This window comes from Somniosus microcephalus, chromosome 26 (assembly GCF_052327205.1).
Source record: "Somniosus microcephalus isolate GS21.2 chromosome 26, FLI_Smic_1.0, whole genome shotgun sequence".
Taxonomy (NCBI): domain Eukaryota; kingdom Metazoa; phylum Chordata; class Chondrichthyes; order Squaliformes; family Somniosidae; genus Somniosus; species Somniosus microcephalus.
In genome coordinates this window covers 55,585,376-55,604,077 of record NC_141012.1, presented here as the reverse complement: position 1 = coordinate 55,604,077, position 18,702 = coordinate 55,585,376, and the positions used below count along the sequence as shown (strand labels likewise).

The 18,702-nt window shown below is 49.5% G+C and overlaps 1 protein-coding gene across 2 annotated transcripts in view; it reads left to right on the top strand.

The window, feature by feature from the left end:
• The window catches only part of endou (endonuclease, polyU-specific), a 184,735-nt gene extending 166,670 nt beyond the window's left edge, over positions 1-18,065 (top strand). The window contains exons 7-8 of one of the 2 annotated variants that reach the window (XM_085968212.1): positions 16,006-16,148; positions 17,764-18,065. In XM_085968212.1, the coding sequence (XP_085824338.1) occupies positions 16,006-16,148; positions 17,764-17,878 (258 nt within the window). In that variant the 3' untranslated portion in view covers positions 17,879-18,065. Of the gene's footprint in view, positions 1-16,005; positions 16,149-17,763 lie in introns of those variants that run through there. The other variant, XR_015073737.1, reaches the window with a different exon arrangement.
• The last annotated feature ends 637 nt before the right edge of the window (positions 18,066-18,702 follow it).

Below are 18,702 nucleotides of genomic sequence, written 5' to 3'. Positions count from 1 at the left end.
CCTTTGACCGGGTGCTGATATTTCCCTTTGACTGGGTGCTGATATTCTCCCGTTGACTGGGTGCTGATATTGCCCCTTTGACCGGGTGCTGATATTTCCCTTTGACTGGGTGCTGATATTCTCCCTTTGACTGGTTGCTGATATTCCCCCTTGACTGGGTGCTGATATTCCCCCTTTGACTGGTTGCTGATATTCCCCCTTTGACCGGGTGCTGCTTTTCCTCTTTGACCGGGTGCTGATATTCCCCCTTTGACCGGGTGGTGATATTCCGCTTTGACCGGCTGCTGAATTTCCGCATTGATTGGGTGCTGATATTCCCTTTGACTGGGTGCTGATATTCCCCTTTGACTGGGTGCTGATATTCCCCCTTTGACTGGGTGCTGATATTCCCCTTTGACTGTGCTGATATTCCCCTTTGACTGTGTGCTGATATTCCCCCTTTGACCGTGTGCTGATATTCGCCCTTTGAACGGGTGCTGATATTCCCCTTTGACTGGGTGCTGATATTCTCCCTTTGACTGGTTGCTGATATTCCCCTTTGACTGGTTGCTGATATTCCACTTTGACTGGGTGCTGATATTCCCCCTTTGGCTGGGTGCTGATATTCTCCCTTTGATTGGGTGCTGATATTCCCCCTTTGACTGGGTGCTCATATTTACCTTTGACTGGGTGCTGATATTCCCCCTTTGACTGGGTGCTGATATTCCCCCTTTGACTGGGTGCTGATATTCCCCTTTGACCGGGTGCTGCTATTCCCTTTGACTGGACGCTGATATTCCCTTTGGCCGGGAGCTGATATTCCCCTTTGGCTGGGTGCTGATATTCTCCCTTTGATTGGGTGCTGATATTCCCCCTTTGACTGGGTGCTCATATTCACCTTTGACTGGGTGCTGATATTCCCCCTTTGACTGGGTGCTGATATTCCCCTTTGACCGGGTGCTGATATTCCCCCTATGGCTGGGTGCTGATATTCCCCTTTGATTGGGTGCTGATATTCCCCATTTGACCATGTGCTGATATTCCCCCTTTGACTGGGTGCTGATATTCCCCTTTGACTGTGCTGATATTCCCCTTTGACTGTGTGCTGATATTCCCCCTTTGACCGTGTGCTGATATTCGCCCTTTGAACGGGTGCTGATATTCCCCTTTGACTGGGTGCTGATATTCTCCCTTTGACTGGTTGCTGATATTCCCCTTTGACTGGTTGCTGATATTCCACTTTGACTGGGTGCTGATATTCCCCCTTTGGCTGGGTGCTGATATTCTCCCTTTGATTGATTGGGTGCTGATATTCCCCCTTTGACTGGGTGCTCATATTTACCTTTGACTGGGTGCTGATATTCCCCCTTTGACTGGGTGCTGATATTCCCCCTTTGACTGGGTGCTGATATTCCCCTTTGACCGGGTGCTGCTATTCCCTTTGACTGGACGCTGATATTCCCTTTGGCCGGGAGCTGATATTCCCCTTTGGCTGGGTGCTGATATTCTCCCTTTGATTGGGTGCTGATATTCCCCCTTTGACTGGGTGCTCATATTCACCTTTGACTGGGTGCTGATATTCCCCCTTTGACTGGGTGCTGATATTCCCCTTTGACCGGGTGCTGATATTCCCCCTATGGCTGGGTGCTGATATTCCCCTTTGATTGGGTGCTGATATTCCCCATTTGACCATGTGCTGATATTCCCCCTTTGACTGGGTGCTGATATTCCCCTTTGACCGGGTGCTGCTATTCCCTTTGACTGGAGGCTGATATTCCCTTTGGCCGGGAGCTGATATTCCCCTTTGACTGGGTGCTGATCTCCCCCTTTGACTGTGTGCTGATATTCCCCTTTGACTGGGTGCTGATATTCCCCTTTGACCAGGGGCTGATTTTCCCCTTTGGCTGGCTGCTGAATTTCTGCATTGATTGGGTGCTGATATTCCCTTTGACTGGGTGCTGATATTCCCCTTTGACTGGGTGCTGATATTCCCCCTTTGACCGTGTGCTGATATTCCCCCTTTGACTGGGTGCTGATATTCCCCTTTGACTGTGTGCTGATATGCCCCCTTTGACCGTGTGCTGATATTCCCCCTTTGACCGTGTGCTGATATTCCCCCTTTGAACGGGTGCTGATATTCCACTTTGACTGGGTGTTGATATTCTCCCTTTGACAGGGTGCTGATATTCCCCTTTGACTGGGTGCTGATATTCCCCTTGAACTGGGTGCTGATATTCCTCTTTGACTGGGTGCTGATATTCCCCTTTGAATGAGGGCTGATATACCAATTTGACCAGGTGCTGATATTCATCTTTGACTGGGTGCTGATATTCTCTCGTTGACTGGGTGCTGATATTCCCCCTTTGACCGGGTGCTGATATTTCCCTTTGACTGGGTGCTGATATTCTCCCTTTGACTGGTTGCTGATATTCCCCTTTGTCTGGGTGCTGATATTGCCCGTTTGACTGGGTGCTGATATTCTCCCTTTGACTGGGTGCTGATATCTCCCCTTTCACCAGGTGCTGATATACCCCCATTGACTGGGTGCTGATATTCCCCTTTGACTGGATGCTGATATTCCCCTTTGATGGGTGCTGATATTCCCCCTTTGACCGGGTGCTGATATTCCCCGATGACTGGTTGCTGATATTTGCCCTTTGACCGGGCGCTGATATTCCCCTTTGGCTGGTTGCTGATATTCCCCTTTGACTGGATGCTGATATTCCCCTATGACTGGGTGCTGATATTCCCCTTTGACCTGGTGCTGATATTCCCCTTGAACTGGGTGCTGATATTCCCCCTTTGAACGGGTGCTGATACTCCCCATTTGAGCAGGTGCTGATATTCGGTTTGACTCGGTGCTGATATTCCTCTTTGACCAGGTGCTGATATTCCCCTTTGACTGGGTGCTGATATTCCCCCTTTGACGGGGTGCTGATATTCCACTTTGATTGGGTGCTGATATTCGAGATTTGACTTGGTGCTGATATTCCCCTTTGACTGTGTGCTGATATTCCCCTTTGACCGGGTGCCGATATTCCCCCTTGACCGGGTGCTGAAACTCTCCCTTTGACTGGCTGCTGATATTCCCCCTTTGACTGGGTGCTGATAGTCCCCTTTGACTGGGTGCTGATATTCCCCTTTACTGGGTGCTGATATTACCCGTTTGAACAGGAGCCAATATTCCGTTTGGCTGGGTGCTGATATTCCCCTTTGGCTGGGTGCTGATATTCCCCTTTGACCGGATACTGATATTCCCCTTTTGACTGGGTGCTGATATTCCCCTTTGACTGGGTGCTGATATTCCCCTTTGAATGGGTGCTGATATTCCCCTTTGACTGGTTGATGATATTCCCCCTTTGACTGGTTGCTGATATTCCCCCTTTGACCGGGTGCTGCTTTTCCCCTTTGACCGGGTGCTGATATTCCCCTTTGACCGGCTGCTAATATTCACCCTTTGACCGGGTAGTGATATTCCCCTTTGACTGGGTGCTGATATTCCCTTTGATAGGGTGCTGATATTCCCTTTGACTGGGTGCTGATATTCCCCTTTGTCTGTGTGCTGATATTCCCCCTTTGACTGGGTGCTGATATTTCGCTTTGACCGGCTGCTGAATTTCCGCATTGATTGGGTGCTGATATTCCCTTTGACTGGGTGCTGATATTCCCCCTTTGACTGGGTGCTGATATTCCCCCTTTGACTGAGTGCTGATATTCCCCTTTGTCTGTGTGCTGATATTCCCCTTTGACTGTGTGCTGATATTCCCCCTTTGACCCTGTGCTCATATTCCCCCTTTGAACGGGTGCTGATATTCCCCTTTGACTGGGTGTTGATATTCTCCCTTTGACTGGGTGTTGATATTCTCCCTTTGACCGGGTGCTGATATTCCCCCTTGACCGGGTGCTGATATTCCCCTTTGACTGGGTGCTGATATTGCCCTTTAACTGGGTGCTGATATTCCTCTTTGACTGGGTGCTGATATTCCCCTTTGAACGAGGGCTGATATACCAATTTGACTGGGTGCTCATGGTCCCCGTTTGACAGGCTGCTGATATTCCCCCTTTGACAGGGTGCTGATATTCCCCCTTGGACTGGGTGCTGATATTCCCCTTTGACTGGGTGCTGATATTCCCCTTTGAACGAGGGCTGATATTCCCCTTCGACTGGGTGCTGATATTCCCCCTTTGACTGGTTGCTGATATTCCCCCTTTGACCGGGTGCTGATATTTCCCTTTGACTGGGTGCTGATATTCTCCCGTTGACTGGGTGCTGATATTGCCCCTTTGACCGGGTGCTGATATTTCCCTTTGACTGGGTGCTGATATTCTCCCTTTGACTGGTTGCTGATATTCCCCCTTGACTGGGTGCTGATATTCCCCCTTTGACTGGTTGCTGATATTCCCCCTTTGACCGGGTGCTGCTTTTCCTCTTTGACCGGGTGCTGATATTCCCCCTTTGACCGGGTGGTGATATTCCGCTTTGACCGGCTGCTGAATTTCCGCATTGATTGGGTGCTGATATTCCCTTTGACTGGGTGCTGATATTCCCCTTTGACTGGGTGCTGATATTCCCCCTTTGACTGGGTGCTGATATTCCCCTTTGACTGTGCTGATATTCCCCTTTGACTGTGTGCTGATATTCCCCCTTTGACCGTGTGCTGATATTCGCCCTTTGAACGGGTGCTGATATTCCCCTTTGACTGGGTGCTGATATTCTCCCTTTGACTGGTTGCTGATATTCCCCTTTGACTGGTTGCTGATATTCCACTTTGACTGGGTGCTGATATTCCCCCTTTGGCTGGGTGCTGATATTCTCCCTTTGATTGGGTGCTGATATTCCCCCTTTGACTGGGTGCTCATATTTACCTTTGACTGGGTGCTGATATTCCCCCTTTGACTGGGTGCTGATATTCCCCCTTTGACTGGGTGCTGATATTCCCCTTTGACCGGGTGCTGCTATTCCCTTTGACTGGACGCTGATATTCCCTTTGGCCGGGAGCTGATATTCCCCTTTGGCTGGGTGCTGATATTCTCCCTTTGATTGGGTGCTGATATTCCCCCTTTGACTGGGTGCTCATATTCACCTTTGACTGGGTGCTGATATTCCCCCTTTGACTGGGTGCTGATATTCCCCTTTGACCGGGTGCTGATATTCCCCCTATGGCTGGGTGCTGATATTCCCCTTTGATTGGGTGCTGATATTCCCCATTTGACCATGTGCTGATATTCCCCCTTTGACTGGGTGCTGATATTCCCCTTTGACTGTGCTGATATTCCCCTTTGACTGTGTGCTGATATTCCCCCTTTGACCGTGTGCTGATATTCGCCCTTTGAACGGGTGCTGATATTCCCCTTTGACTGGGTGCTGATATTCTCCCTTTGACTGGTTGCTGATATTCCCCTTTGACTGGTTGCTGATATTCCACTTTGACTGGGTGCTGATATTCCCCCTTTGGCTGGGTGCTGATATTCTCCCTTTGATTGATTGGGTGCTGATATTCCCCCTTTGACTGGGTGCTCATATTTACCTTTGACTGGGTGCTGATATTCCCCCTTTGACTGGGTGCTGATATTCCCCCTTTGACTGGGTGCTGATATTCCCCTTTGACCGGGTGCTGCTATTCCCTTTGACTGGACGCTGATATTCCCTTTGGCCGGGAGCTGATATTCCCCTTTGGCTGGGTGCTGATATTCTCCCTTTGATTGGGTGCTGATATTCCCCCTTTGACTGGGTGCTCATATTCACCTTTGACTGGGTGCTGATATTCCCCCTTTGACTGGGTGCTGATATTCCCCTTTGACCGGGTGCTGATATTCCCCCTATGGCTGGGTGCTGATATTCCCCTTTGATTGGGTGCTGATATTCCCCATTTGACCATGTGCTGATATTCCCCCTTTGACTGGGTGCTGATATTCCCCTTTGACCGGGTGCTGCTATTCCCTTTGACTGGAGGCTGATATTCCCTTTGGCCGGGAGCTGATATTCCCCTTTGACTGGGTGCTGATCTCCCCCTTTGACTGTGTGCTGATATTCCCCTTTGACTGGGTGCTGATATTCCCCTTTGACCAGGGGCTGATTTTCCCCTTTGGCTGGCTGCTGAATTTCTGCATTGATTGGGTGCTGATATTCCCTTTGACTGGGTGCTGATATTCCCCTTTGACTGGGTGCTGATATTCCCCCTTTGACCGTGTGCTGATATTCCCCCTTTGACTGGGTGCTGATATTCCCCTTTGACTGTGTGCTGATATGCCCCCTTTGACCGTGTGCTGATATTCCCCCTTTGACCGTGTGCTGATATTCCCCCTTTGAACGGGTGCTGATATTCCACTTTGACTGGGTGTTGATATTCTCCCTTTGACAGGGTGCTGATATTCCCCTTTGACTGGGTGCTGATATTCCCCTTGAACTGGGTGCTGATATTCCTCTTTGACTGGGTGCTGATATTCCCCTTTGAATGAGGGCTGATATACCAATTTGACCAGGTGCTGATATTCATCTTTGACTGGGTGCTGATATTCTCTCGTTGACTGGGTGCTGATATTCCCCCTTTGACCGGGTGCTGATATTTCCCTTTGACTGGGTGCTGATATTCTCCCTTTGACTGGTTGCTGATATTCCCCTTTGTCTGGGTGCTGATATTGCCCGTTTGACTGGGTGCTGATATTCTCCCTTTGACTGGGTGCTGATATCTCCCCTTTCACCAGGTGCTGATATACCCCCATTGACTGGGTGCTGATATTCCCCTTTGACTGGATGCTGATATTCCCCTTTGATGGGTGCTGATATTCCCCCTTTGACCGGGTGCTGATATTCCCCGATGACTGGTTGCTGATATTTGCCCTTTGACCGGGCGCTGATATTCCCCTTTGGCTGGTTGCTGATATTCCCCTTTGACTGGATGCTGATATTCCCCTATGACTGGGTGCTGATATTCCCCTTTGACCTGGTGCTGATATTCCCCTTGAACTGGGTGCTGATATTCCCCCTTTGAACGGGTGCTGATACTCCCCATTTGAGCAGGTGCTGATATTCGGTTTGACTCGGTGCTGATATTCCTCTTTGACCAGGTGCTGATATTCCCCTTTGACTGGGTGCTGATATTCCCCCTTTGACGGGGTGCTGATATTCCACTTTGATTGGGTGCTGATATTCGAGATTTGACTTGGTGCTGATATTCCCCTTTGACTGTGTGCTGATATTCCCCTTTGACCGGGTGCCGATATTCCCCCTTGACCGGGTGCTGAAACTCTCCCTTTGACTGGCTGCTGATATTCCCCCTTTGACTGGGTGCTGATAGTCCCCTTTGACTGGGTGCTGATATTCCCCTTTACTGGGTGCTGATATTACCCGTTTGAACAGGAGCCAATATTCCGTTTGGCTGGGTGCTGATATTCCCCTTTGGCTGGGTGCTGATATTCCCCTTTGACCGGATACTGATATTCCCCTTTTGACTGGGTGCTGATATTCCCCTTTGACTGGGTGCTGATATTCCCCTTCGAATGGGTGCTGATATTCCCCCTTTGACCGGGTGCTGATATTGTCCTTTCACTGAGTGCTGATATTCCCCCTTTGACCGGGTGCTGATATTCCCCCTTTGACCGGGTGCTGATATTTCCCCTTTGACCGGGTACTGATATTACCCTTTGACTGGGTGCTGATATTCCCCTTTGACCGGGTGCTGATATTCCCCGTTTGACTGGGTGCTGATATTCCCCTTTGACTGGGTGCTGATATTCCCCTTTGACTGGGTGCTGATATTCCCCTTTGACTGGGTGCTGATATTCCCCTTTGACTGGGTGCTGATATTCCCCTTTGACTGGGTGCTGATATTCCCCTTTGACTGGGTGCTGATATTCCCCTTTGACTGGGTGCTGATATTCCCCTTTGACTGGGTGCTGATATTCCCTTTGACCGGGTGCTGATATTCCCCTTTGACCGGGTGCTGATATTCCCCCTTTGACCGGGTGCTGATATTCCCCCTTTGACTGGGTGCTGATATTCCCCCTTTGACTGGGTGCTGATATTCCCCCTTTGACTGGGTGCTGATATTCCCCTTTGACTGGGTGCTGATATCCCCCTTTGACTGGGTGCTGATATTCCCCTTTGACTGGGTGCTGATATTCCCCTTTAACTGGGTGCTGATATTCCTCTTTGACTGGGTGCTGATATTCCCCCTTTGACCGTGTGCTGATATTCCCCCTTTGAACGGGTGCTGATATTCCCCTTTGACTGGGTGTTGATATTCTCCCTTTGACAGGGTGCTGATATTCCCCCTTTGACCGGGTGCTGATATTCCCATTTGATTGGGTGCTGATATTCCACTTTGGCTGGGTGCTGATATTCCCCTTTGACCAGGGGCTGATTTTCCCCCTTTGACTGGTTGCTGATATTCCGCTTTGACCGGCTGCTGAATTTCTGCATTGATTGGGTGCTGATATTCCCTTTGACTGGGTGCTGATATTCCCTTTGACTGGGTGCTGATATTCCCCTTTGACTGGGTGCTGATGTTCCCCCTTTGACTGGGTGCTGATATTCCCCTTTGACTGTGTGCTGATATTCCCCTTTGACTGTGTGCTGATATGCCCCCTTTGACCGTGTGCTGATATTCCCCCTTTGAACGGGTGCTGATATTCCCCTTTGACTGGGTGTTGATATTCTCCCTTTGACAGGGTGCTGATATTCCCCCTTTGACTGGGTGCTGATATTCCCATTTGACTGGGTGCTGATATTCCCCTTTGGGTGCTGATATTCCTCTTTGACTGGGTGCTGATATTCCCCTTTGAATGAGGGCTGATATACCAATTTGACTGGGTGCTCATGGTCCCCGTTTGACAGGGTGCTGATATTCCCCCTTTGACAGGGTGCTGATATTCCTCCTTGGACTGGGTGCTGATATTCCCCTTTGAATGAGGGCTGATATTCCCCCTTTGACCAGGTGCTGATATTCATCTTTGACTGAGTGCTGATATTCTCTCGTTGACTGGGTGCTGATATTCCCCCTTTGACCGGGTGCTGATATTTCCCTTTGACTGGGTGCTGATATTCTCCCTTTGACTGGTTGCTGATATTCCCCTTTGTCTGGGTGCTGATATTGCCCGTTTGACTGGTTGCTGATATTCTCCCTTTGACTGGGTGCTGATATCTCCCCTTTCACCAGGTGCTGATATACCCCCATTGACTGGATGCTGATATTCCCCTTTGATGGGTGCTGATATTCCCCCTTTGACCGGGTGCTGATATTCCCCTATGACTGGTTGCTGATATTTGCCCTTTGACCGGGCGCTGATATTCCCCTTTGGCTGGTTGCTGATATTCCCCTTTGACTGGGTGCTGATATTCCCCTTTGACTGGGTGCTGATATTCCCTTTGACTGGGTGCTGATATTCCCCTATGACTGGGTGCTGATATTCCCCTTTGACCTGGTGCTGATATTCCCCTTGAACTGGGTGCTGATACTCCCCATTTGAGCAGGTGCTGATATTCCTCTTTGACCAGGTGCTGATATTCCACTTTGATTGGGTGCTGATATTCCAGATTTGACTTGGTGCTGATACTCTCCCTTTGACTGGCTGCTGATATTCCCCCTTTGACTGGGTGCTGATAGTCCCCTTTGACTGGGTGCTGATATTCCCCTTTAACTGGGTGCTGATATTACCCGTTTCACCAGGAGCCAATATTCCGTTTGACCGGGTGCTGATATTCCCCTTTGGCTGGGTGCTGATATTCCCCTTTGACCGGGTGCTGATATTCCCCTTTTGACTGGGTGCTGATATTCCCCTTTGACCGGCTGCTGAAATTCTATATTGACTGGGTGCTGATATTCCCCTTCGACTGGGTGCTGATATTCCCCTTCGACTGGGTGCTGATATTCCCCCTTTGACCGGGTGCTGATATTGTCCTTTCACTGGGTGCTGATATTCTCCCTTTGACCGGGTGCTGATATTCCCCCCTTTGACCGGGTGCTGATATTCCCCCCTTTGACCGGGTGCTGATATTTCCCCTTTGACCGGGTACTGATACTACCCTTTGACTGGGTGCTGATATTCCCCTTTGACCGGGTGCTGATATTCCCCCTTTGACCAGGTGCTGATATTCCCCCTTTGACTGGGTGCTGATATTCACCTTTGACTGGGTGCTGATATTCCCCTTTGACTGGGTGCTGATATTCCCCCTTTGACTGGGTGCTGATATTCACCTTTGACTGGGTGCTGATATTCCCCTTTGACTGGGTGCTGATATTCCCCTTTGTCTGGGTGCTGATATTCCCTTTGACCGGGTGCTGATATTCCCCTTTGACTGGGTGCTGATATTCCCCCTTTGACTGGGTGCTGATATTCCCCCTTTGACTGGGTGCTGATATTCCCCCTTTGACTGGGTGCTGATATTCCCCCTTTGACTGGGTGCTGATATTCCCCCTTTGACTGGGTGCTGATATTCCCCTTTGACTGGGTGCTGATATCCCCCTTTGACTGGGTGCTGATATTCCCCCTTTGACCGGGTGCTGATATTCCGTTTGACCGGGTGCTGATATTCCCCTTTGACTGGGTGCTGATATTCCCCCTTTGACTGGGTGCTGATATTCCCCCTTTGACTTGGTGCTGATATTCCCCCTTTGACTGGATGCTGATATTCCCCCTTTGACCAGGTGCTGATATTCCCCCTTTGACTGGGTGCTGATATTCCCCTTTGACTGGGTGCTGATATTCCCCTTTGACTGGGTGCTGATATTCCCCCTTTGACTGGGTGCTGATATTCACCTTTGACTGGGTGCTGATATTCACCTTTGACTGGGTGCTGATATTCCCCTTTGACCGGGTGCTGATATTCCCCTTTGACTGGGTGCTGATATTCCCCCAAATAAGGTGGATGAACTGAAGGTGTTGATAAACACATGGGAGTATGATATTGTTGCTATCACTGAGACATGGTTGAGGGAGGGGCAAGACTGGCAGCTCAATATTCCGGGGTACAGAATCTTCAGGCGAGACAGAGGGGGAGGTATAAGAGGAGGGGGTGTCGCAATATTAATTAAGGAGTCAATTACTGCAGTAAGGAGGGATGATATATTAGCTGGGTCCTCTAATGAGGCCATATGGGTGGAGCTTAAAAACAAAAAGGGGGCAAGCACTTTGCTGGGAGTGTACTATAAGCCTCCAAACAGTCAGGGGGAGATAGAGGAACAGATATGTAGGCAAATCTCAGAGAAATGTGCAAATAATAGGGTAATAATAATGGGGGATTTCAACTTCCCCAATATTAACTGGGATAGTCAAAGTGTGAAAGGCTCAGAGGGTGTAGAATTCTTAAAGTGCATCCAGGAGAGCTTTTTGAGCCAGCATGTAGAAAGTCCTACAAGAGAGGGGGCGGTACTGGACCTAATTCTAGGGAATGTGGCCGGCCAAGTGGAAAAAGTGCTAGTAGGTGAGCACTTTGGTGATAGTGACCATAATATGGTAAGATTTAAGGTGGTCATGGAAAAGGACAGGGATGGGCCGGAAATAAAGGTTCTAAATTGGGGGAAGGCCGATTTTAATAGGATAAGGCAGGATCTGGCCAAAATGGACTGGGATCAGCTACTTGTAGGAAAATCCGCATCGGAGCAATGGGAGGCTTTCAGAAGGGAGATTGAGATCATACAAGGGCAACATGTTCCCATAAAGGTCAAGAGTGGTTCCAAAAACCACAGGGAACCGTGGATGTCAGGGGATATACGGGAATGGATTAGGAAAAAAAGGAGGGCTTTTGGTAGATACAAAAGGCTAAAGACGGAGGAAGCCCTAGAGGAGTACAAAAAGTGCAGGGGGATACTTAAAAAAGAAATTAGGAGATCAAGGAGGGGCCATGAAATAACACTGGCGAGCAAAATAAAGGAAAATCCGAAGATGTTTTATAAGTATATTAAGGGTAAAAGGATAACTAGGGAAAAAATAGGGCCCATTAGGGACAAAAGTGGCAATCTGTGTGTGGAGCCGGAAGATGTAGGAGGGGTTCTAAATGAATTCTTTGCATCTGTTTTCACTATGGAGAAGGACGATGTAGACATAGAAATAGGGCGGGGGGACTGTGATATGCTCGAACATATTAACATCGAGAGGGAGGAGGTATTGGCGGTTTTAGCTGGCCTAAAAATGGATAAATCCCCAGGCCCCGATGAAATGTACCCCAGGCTGCTGTGTGAGGCAAAGGAGGAGATTGCGGGGGCTCTAACACATATATTCAGGACCTCTCTGGCCACAGGGGATGTGCCAGAGGACTGGAGAACCGCTAATGTAGTACCATTATTCAAGAAGGGTAGTAGGGAAAAACCGGGGAACTACAGGCCAGTGAGCCTAACATCAGTGGTAGGAAAATTACTGGAAAAAATCCTGAGGGACAAAATTTGTCTCCACTTGGAGAGGCAAGGATTAATCAGGGATAGTCAACATGGCTTTGTCAAGGGAAGATCATGTCTGACTAATTTGATTGAATTTTTTGAGGGGGTGACTAGGTGTGTGGATGAGGGTAACGCAGTGGATGTGGTATACATGGATTTCAGTAAGGCCTTCGATAAAGTCCCGCACAGGAGACTGGTCAAGAAGGTAAGAGCCCATGGAATCCAGGGTGCCTTGGCACATTGGATACAAAACTGGCTTAGTGGCAGAAGGCAGAGGGTGATGGTCGAAGGTTGTTTTTGTGACTGGAAACCTGTGGCCAGTGGGGTACCACAGGGATCGGTGCTGGGTCCCTTGCTGTTTGTGGTCTACATTAATGACTTGGATATGAATGTAAAGGGTATGATCAGTAAATTCGCGGATGATACTAAAATTGGTAGGGTGGTAAATAGCGAGGAGGGTAGACTCAGTCTGCAGAACGATATAGATGGGTTGGTCAGATGGGCGGAACAGTGGCAAATGGAATTTAACCCGGAAAAGTGCGAGGTGATGCACTTTGGGGGGTCTAACAAGGCAAGGGAATACACAATGAATGGTAAGACCCTAGGCAAGACGGAGGGTCAGAGGGATCTGGGTGTGCAGGTACACAGATCCCTGAAGGCGGCGGAACAGGTGGATAAGGTGGTAAAAAAGGCATATGGGATACTTGCCTTCATTAGCCGAGGCATAGAATATAAGAGCAAGGAGGTTATGATGGAGCTGTATAAAACACTGGTTAGGCCACAGCTGGAATACTGTGTGCAGTTCTGGTCGCCACACTACAGGAAAGATGTGATCGCGTTAGAGAGGGTGCAGAGGAGGTTCACCAGGATGTTACCAGGGCTGGAGCGCTTCAGCTATGAAGAGAGACTGGGCAGATTGGGTTTGTTTTCCTTGGAGCAGAGGAGGCTGAGGGGGGACATGATTGAGGTGTACAAAATTGTGAGGGGCATAGATAGGATGGATGCTGAGGAGCTTTTCCCCTTAGTAGAGGGGTCAATAACTAGGGGGCATAGATTCAAGGTAAAGGGAGGGAGGTTTAGAGGGGATTTGAGAAATAACTTTTTCACCCAGAACCCGGTTGGAGTCTGGAACTCACTGCCTGAAAGGGTTGTGGAGGCAGAAACCCTCACAACATTTAAGAAGCATTTGGATGAGCATTTGAAATGCCATAGCATACAAGGCTACGGGCCAAATGCTGGAATATGGGATTAGATTAGACAGGGCTTGATGGCCGGCATGGACACGATGGGCCGAAGGGCCTCTATCTGTGCTGTATTACTCTATGACTCTATGACTCTATGACTGGGTGCTGATATTCCCCCTTTGACTGGGTGCTGATATTCCCCCTTTGACTGGGTGCTGATATTCCCCCTTTGACTGGGTGCTGATATTCCCCCTTTGACTGGGTGCTGATATTCCCCTTTGACTGGGTGCTGATATCCCCCTTTGACTGGGTGCTGATATTCCCCTTTGACCTGCTGCTGATATTCCCCCTTTGACCGGGTGCTGATATTCCGTTTGACCGGGTGCTGATATTCCCCTTTGACTGGGTGCTGATATTCCCCCTTTGACTGGGTGCTGATATTCCCCCTTTGACTGGGTGCTGATATTCCCCCTTTGACTGGGTGCTGATATTCCCCCTTTGACTGGGTGCTGATATTCCCCCTTTGACTGGGTGCTGATATTCCCCCTTTGACTGGGTGCTGATATTCCCCCTTTGACTGGGTGCTGATATTCCCCCTTTGACTGGGTGCTGATATTCCCCCTTTGACTGGGTGCTGATATTCCCCCTTTGACTGGGTGCTGATATTCCCCCTTTGACTGGGTGCTGATATTCCCCCTTTGACTGGGTGCTGATATTCCCCCTTTGACTGGGTGCTGATATTCCCCCTTTGACTGGGTGCTGATATTCCCCCTTTGACTGGGTGCTGATATTCCCCCTTTGACTGGGTGCTGATATTCCCCCTTTGACTGGGTGCTGATATTCCCCCTTTGACTGGGTGCTGATATTCCCCCTTTGACTGGGTGCTGATATTCCCCCTTTGACTGGGTGCTGATATTCCCCCTTTGACTGGGTGCTGATATTCCCCCTTTGACTGGGTGCTGATATTCCCCCTTTGACTGGGTGCTGATATTCCCCTTTGACTGGGTGCTGATATCCCCCTTTGACCGGGTGCTGATATTCCCCCTTTGACCGGGTGCTGATATTCCGTTTGACCGGGTGCTGATATTCCCCTTTGACTGGGTGCTGATATTCCCCTTTGACTGGGTGCTGATATTCCCCTTTGACCTGCTGCTGATATTCCCCCTTTGACTGGGTGCTGATATTCCCCCTTTGACTGGGTGCTGATATTCCCCCTTTGACTGGGTGCTGATATTCCCCCTTTGACTGGGTGCTGATATTCCCCCTTTGACTGGGTGCTGATATTCCCCCTTTGACTGGGTGCTGATATTCCCCCTTTGACTGGGTGCTGATATTCCCCCTTTGACTGGGTGCTGATATTCCCCCTTTGACTGGGTGCTGATATTCCCCCTTTGACTGGGTGCTGATATTCCCCCTTTGACTGGGTGCTGATATTCCCCCTTTGACTGGGTGCTGATATTCCCCCTTTGACTGGGTGCTGATATTCCCCCTTTGACTGGGTGCTGATATTCCCCCTTTGACTGGGTGCTGATATTCCCCTTTGACCTGCTGCTGATATTCCCCCTTTGACTGGGTGCTGATATTCCCTTTGACTGGGTGCTGATATTCCCCTTTGACTGGCTGCTGATATCCCCCTTTGACCGGGTGCTGATATCCCCCTTTGACCGGGTGCTGATATTCCCCCTTTGACCGGGTGCTGATATTCCCCCTTTGACCGGGTGCTGATATTCCCTTTGACCGGGTGCTGATATTCCCCTTTGACTGGGTGCTGATATTCCCCTTTGACCGGGTGCTGATATTCCCCTTTGACTGGGTGCTGATATTCCCCTTTGACCGGGTGCTGATATTCTCCCTTTGACCGGGTGCTTCCCTCTGCCTGGGCTCTGGACAGAGACCATGTTTTCAAAGTGCACTGAACATTGTGCCTAGCTCTGAGTGTGCAGTCTTGGTGTACCCGGTCATTTGCCTGTCCCAATCTTAGCCACCCCTCTCGCTGGTCTGACCGGGAAACGGGGTGGGAGGACAGACTGCCGGCCTAATCCCAGCCTCTTACTGAACCCCTGAAAACTGTCCGCCTTCTCTCTCATTAATTGGAAACTGATAGCAGTTGTGGGGAATGCATTCTCCTGCCTCCTGTCCATTGTTGCCCTGTCTTAGAACCTGTGGGCTCAAAAGGGGGGGGTGAAGACCTGACGTAATGTTGTCAGCACCGTTCTCCGTCTGTGGACCCTTGGTACGTATGTCCCCTGGTCTCTGTGGGGGTTAATTTTGGGGCCAATGTTTTGTTCGCTTCGATTTGTGTCAAACGCCAGCACTAACCCCATGGAGTTGATCCCCAGTTAAGGAGCACAAAGTGTGTTGGGACAGGAACCATTGGACAAGGTTAGATGAAGTGGTATAGAAGGCGATTTTGCAGTTGTCCTTTTCTCTTGGGCTCAATGGTTTGATGGTTTACCCTGTCTCCACAGTGGATGGACTATCCAGAAATCCTGGCCATGCAGTTTAACTGGAATGGATACTTCAAGGAAGTGGGCTCAGAATTCATTGGCTCCAGTCCAGAGTTTGATTTTGCCATTTTTACTCTTTGCTTCATTGCGAAGCCAAATAAACGGTAAGTATTAGTCAATCCCTGGACAGAGTTATAGAAACATAGAAGCAGGAGTGGAGTCGTGACTGTTAGTTTCTATGGGTGTGTTCTATAACAGAGAAGGTTAAGGGGAGATTTAATAGGTGTGCACAATCATAAACTGTTGAGAGTAAATAAGGAGAAACTATTTCCACTGGCAGAAGGGTCGGTAACCAGGGGACACACATTGAAGGTAATTGCCAAAAGAACCAGAGGCGAGATGAGGAGATATTGTTTTACTCAGCGAGTTGCGGTGATCTGGAACGCGCTGCCTGAAAGGGTGGAAGCAGATTCAATAGTAACTTTTAAAAGGGAATCTGAGAAATATTTGTAGGGGATAATATTGCAGGTCTATGGGGAAAAGAGCCTGGGGAAGAGCTCTTTCAAAGAGCTGGCACAGGCACGATGGGCCGAATGGCCGCCTCCTGTGCTGTGTGATTCTCTGATTCTATTCCCATTGTAATGTTGCCGAGAGGGGGTTTCACTTCACAATCTGCCATTATATTATAAACAAGCCTGAATCCGGTCTCAGAATCCGACCTGGCCCCAGAGGACGAAGGAGGTTCCTTCAATTCCAATCCCTTCGGACTCATGCAATTCCTGATGGGCTGAGATCCTGTGCTACAAACCTCTTCAACCAGTGAGCGAGCTCTGGGAGAAAAGAGCAAAAATAAACACCGAAAACAACAGTTGAAAAACTGAAGTTAGAATCCGGTTGTCCCTGTAAATAAATCAGTGCCGGCTCTTTGAAAGAGCTGGAGAGTTAGTCACACTCCCCTGCTATTTCCCCAGAGCCCGCACTCTCTGTAACTAAGTCCCTGCTCAAAGGCAAGTCCACCAATCCTGGACATTCCGTTTATAGGGGACAAGAAGATACAACATTGCCAACAACAACTTGTCTTTATATAGCACCTTTAATGTAGAAAAATATCCCAATGCGCTTCACAGAGGCGTAATTAAACAAAGAAAGATTGGAGGTCCAGGGCGATATTAGGCCAGACGACCAAAGCTTGGTTAAAAAGAGGTAGGTTTGAAGAAGCGTCTTAAAGGAGGAGAGAAGTTGAGACAGTGAATTCCAAAGCTTAGGACGAAGACAGCTGAAGGCATGGCTGCCACTGATGGAGCAAAGGGAGGCAATTTGTGGATGAACAAGGGGCTAGACTCAGTTGGGTGGGGATTTCAGGAGGTGCTGTTGGGCTCGAGGAGGTTACAGAGGTACGGAGGGGAGTGGCCATGGAAGAATTTGAATACGAGGATGATACTTTTAAACTGGAGGTGTTGGCTGACCGGGAGCCAATGTAGGTCAGGAAGGGTAGGGTTGGTGGATTAAGCAGGTGTGGGATAGGGTACGGGTAGCAGAAGTTTATGATGGGTAGAGGATTGGGTGGTGTACTGGCATCACCCAGCTCAGTGATCTCCATTCATTACCTCCGGTTAGATATGCTCCAATTATGCCCATTTACGGGGTGTGTAACTGCCCCCGAAATCCAGCTCACAATGTGCTCAGTCTATGAGTGTGGCCAAGCCGGGAGGTCCTGGGTTGTCTCGGTGTTGATATCAGGAATCAGCCACTATTTTATCTTCTGCTGCTTCCTTGCAGGTGCAAGGTGAGCCTTGGCGGGACAACCATGAACATTCAGACCTACACCTGGACCAAGTCCACATATGGAAATAGCAAGAAGTACGTCGCATCGGCATTCCCGCTGACTCCGTGAGACGACCAGCGGTCATCCCGCTGACTCCGTGAGAGGACCAGCAGTCTTCCCGCTGACTCCGTGAAAGGACCGGTGGTCTTCCCGCAGACTCCGTCAGAGGACCAGCGGTCTGCCCACAGACTCCGTGAGATGACCAGCAGTCTACTGTCAATGCAATCTGATGTGAAATAAAGGAGATTGCTCTGCACTGTGTCCTTGAGTAGATTAGATTAAATTCTCTAAAAGAATGGACTTTATCAGGCACAGCCACATTGCTGCTTACACTGCGCTGCTCACACTCCTGCTCATACACTCTCCTGCTCACACTCTTGCTCACTCTCCAATACTGACACTCACTTATGCTCACACATTCTCCAGCTCATAATCCACTACTCACACTCTTTCTTGCTCACACTCTCGCCAGTTAACACTCCATTGCTCGCACTCTCCTGCTCACTCTCCACTGTGCCCACTTAACAGGTACAAAGAGACTGGGGCCTAACTTCAATCGTGCCTGATACTGGGAATGCAATGGTCTGGGCGCTAGGCTCACACCCCAGATGAGACTGTCCTTAATCTGTCCTCAAGCCTTATTGCAATAGTCTTGGTGAGCTGTGCACCTGTTGTGGTCCCTTTAAGGGGCTGGTGAGTGTGGGCCTGTCATGGTCCCTTTTTAGGGGCTGGCGAGTGTGGGCCTGTCGTGGTCCCGTTAAGGGGTGTGAATTGAGGGACGTCCCTCAGTTTGTTTGTTTGTGTGCTGATTACTCCACACTGCCATGTGTCAGTCTCCACCCAGAGCCTAGGGGATGGATCTATGCTTCCTTCACCCTTGATTTTTCCAACCC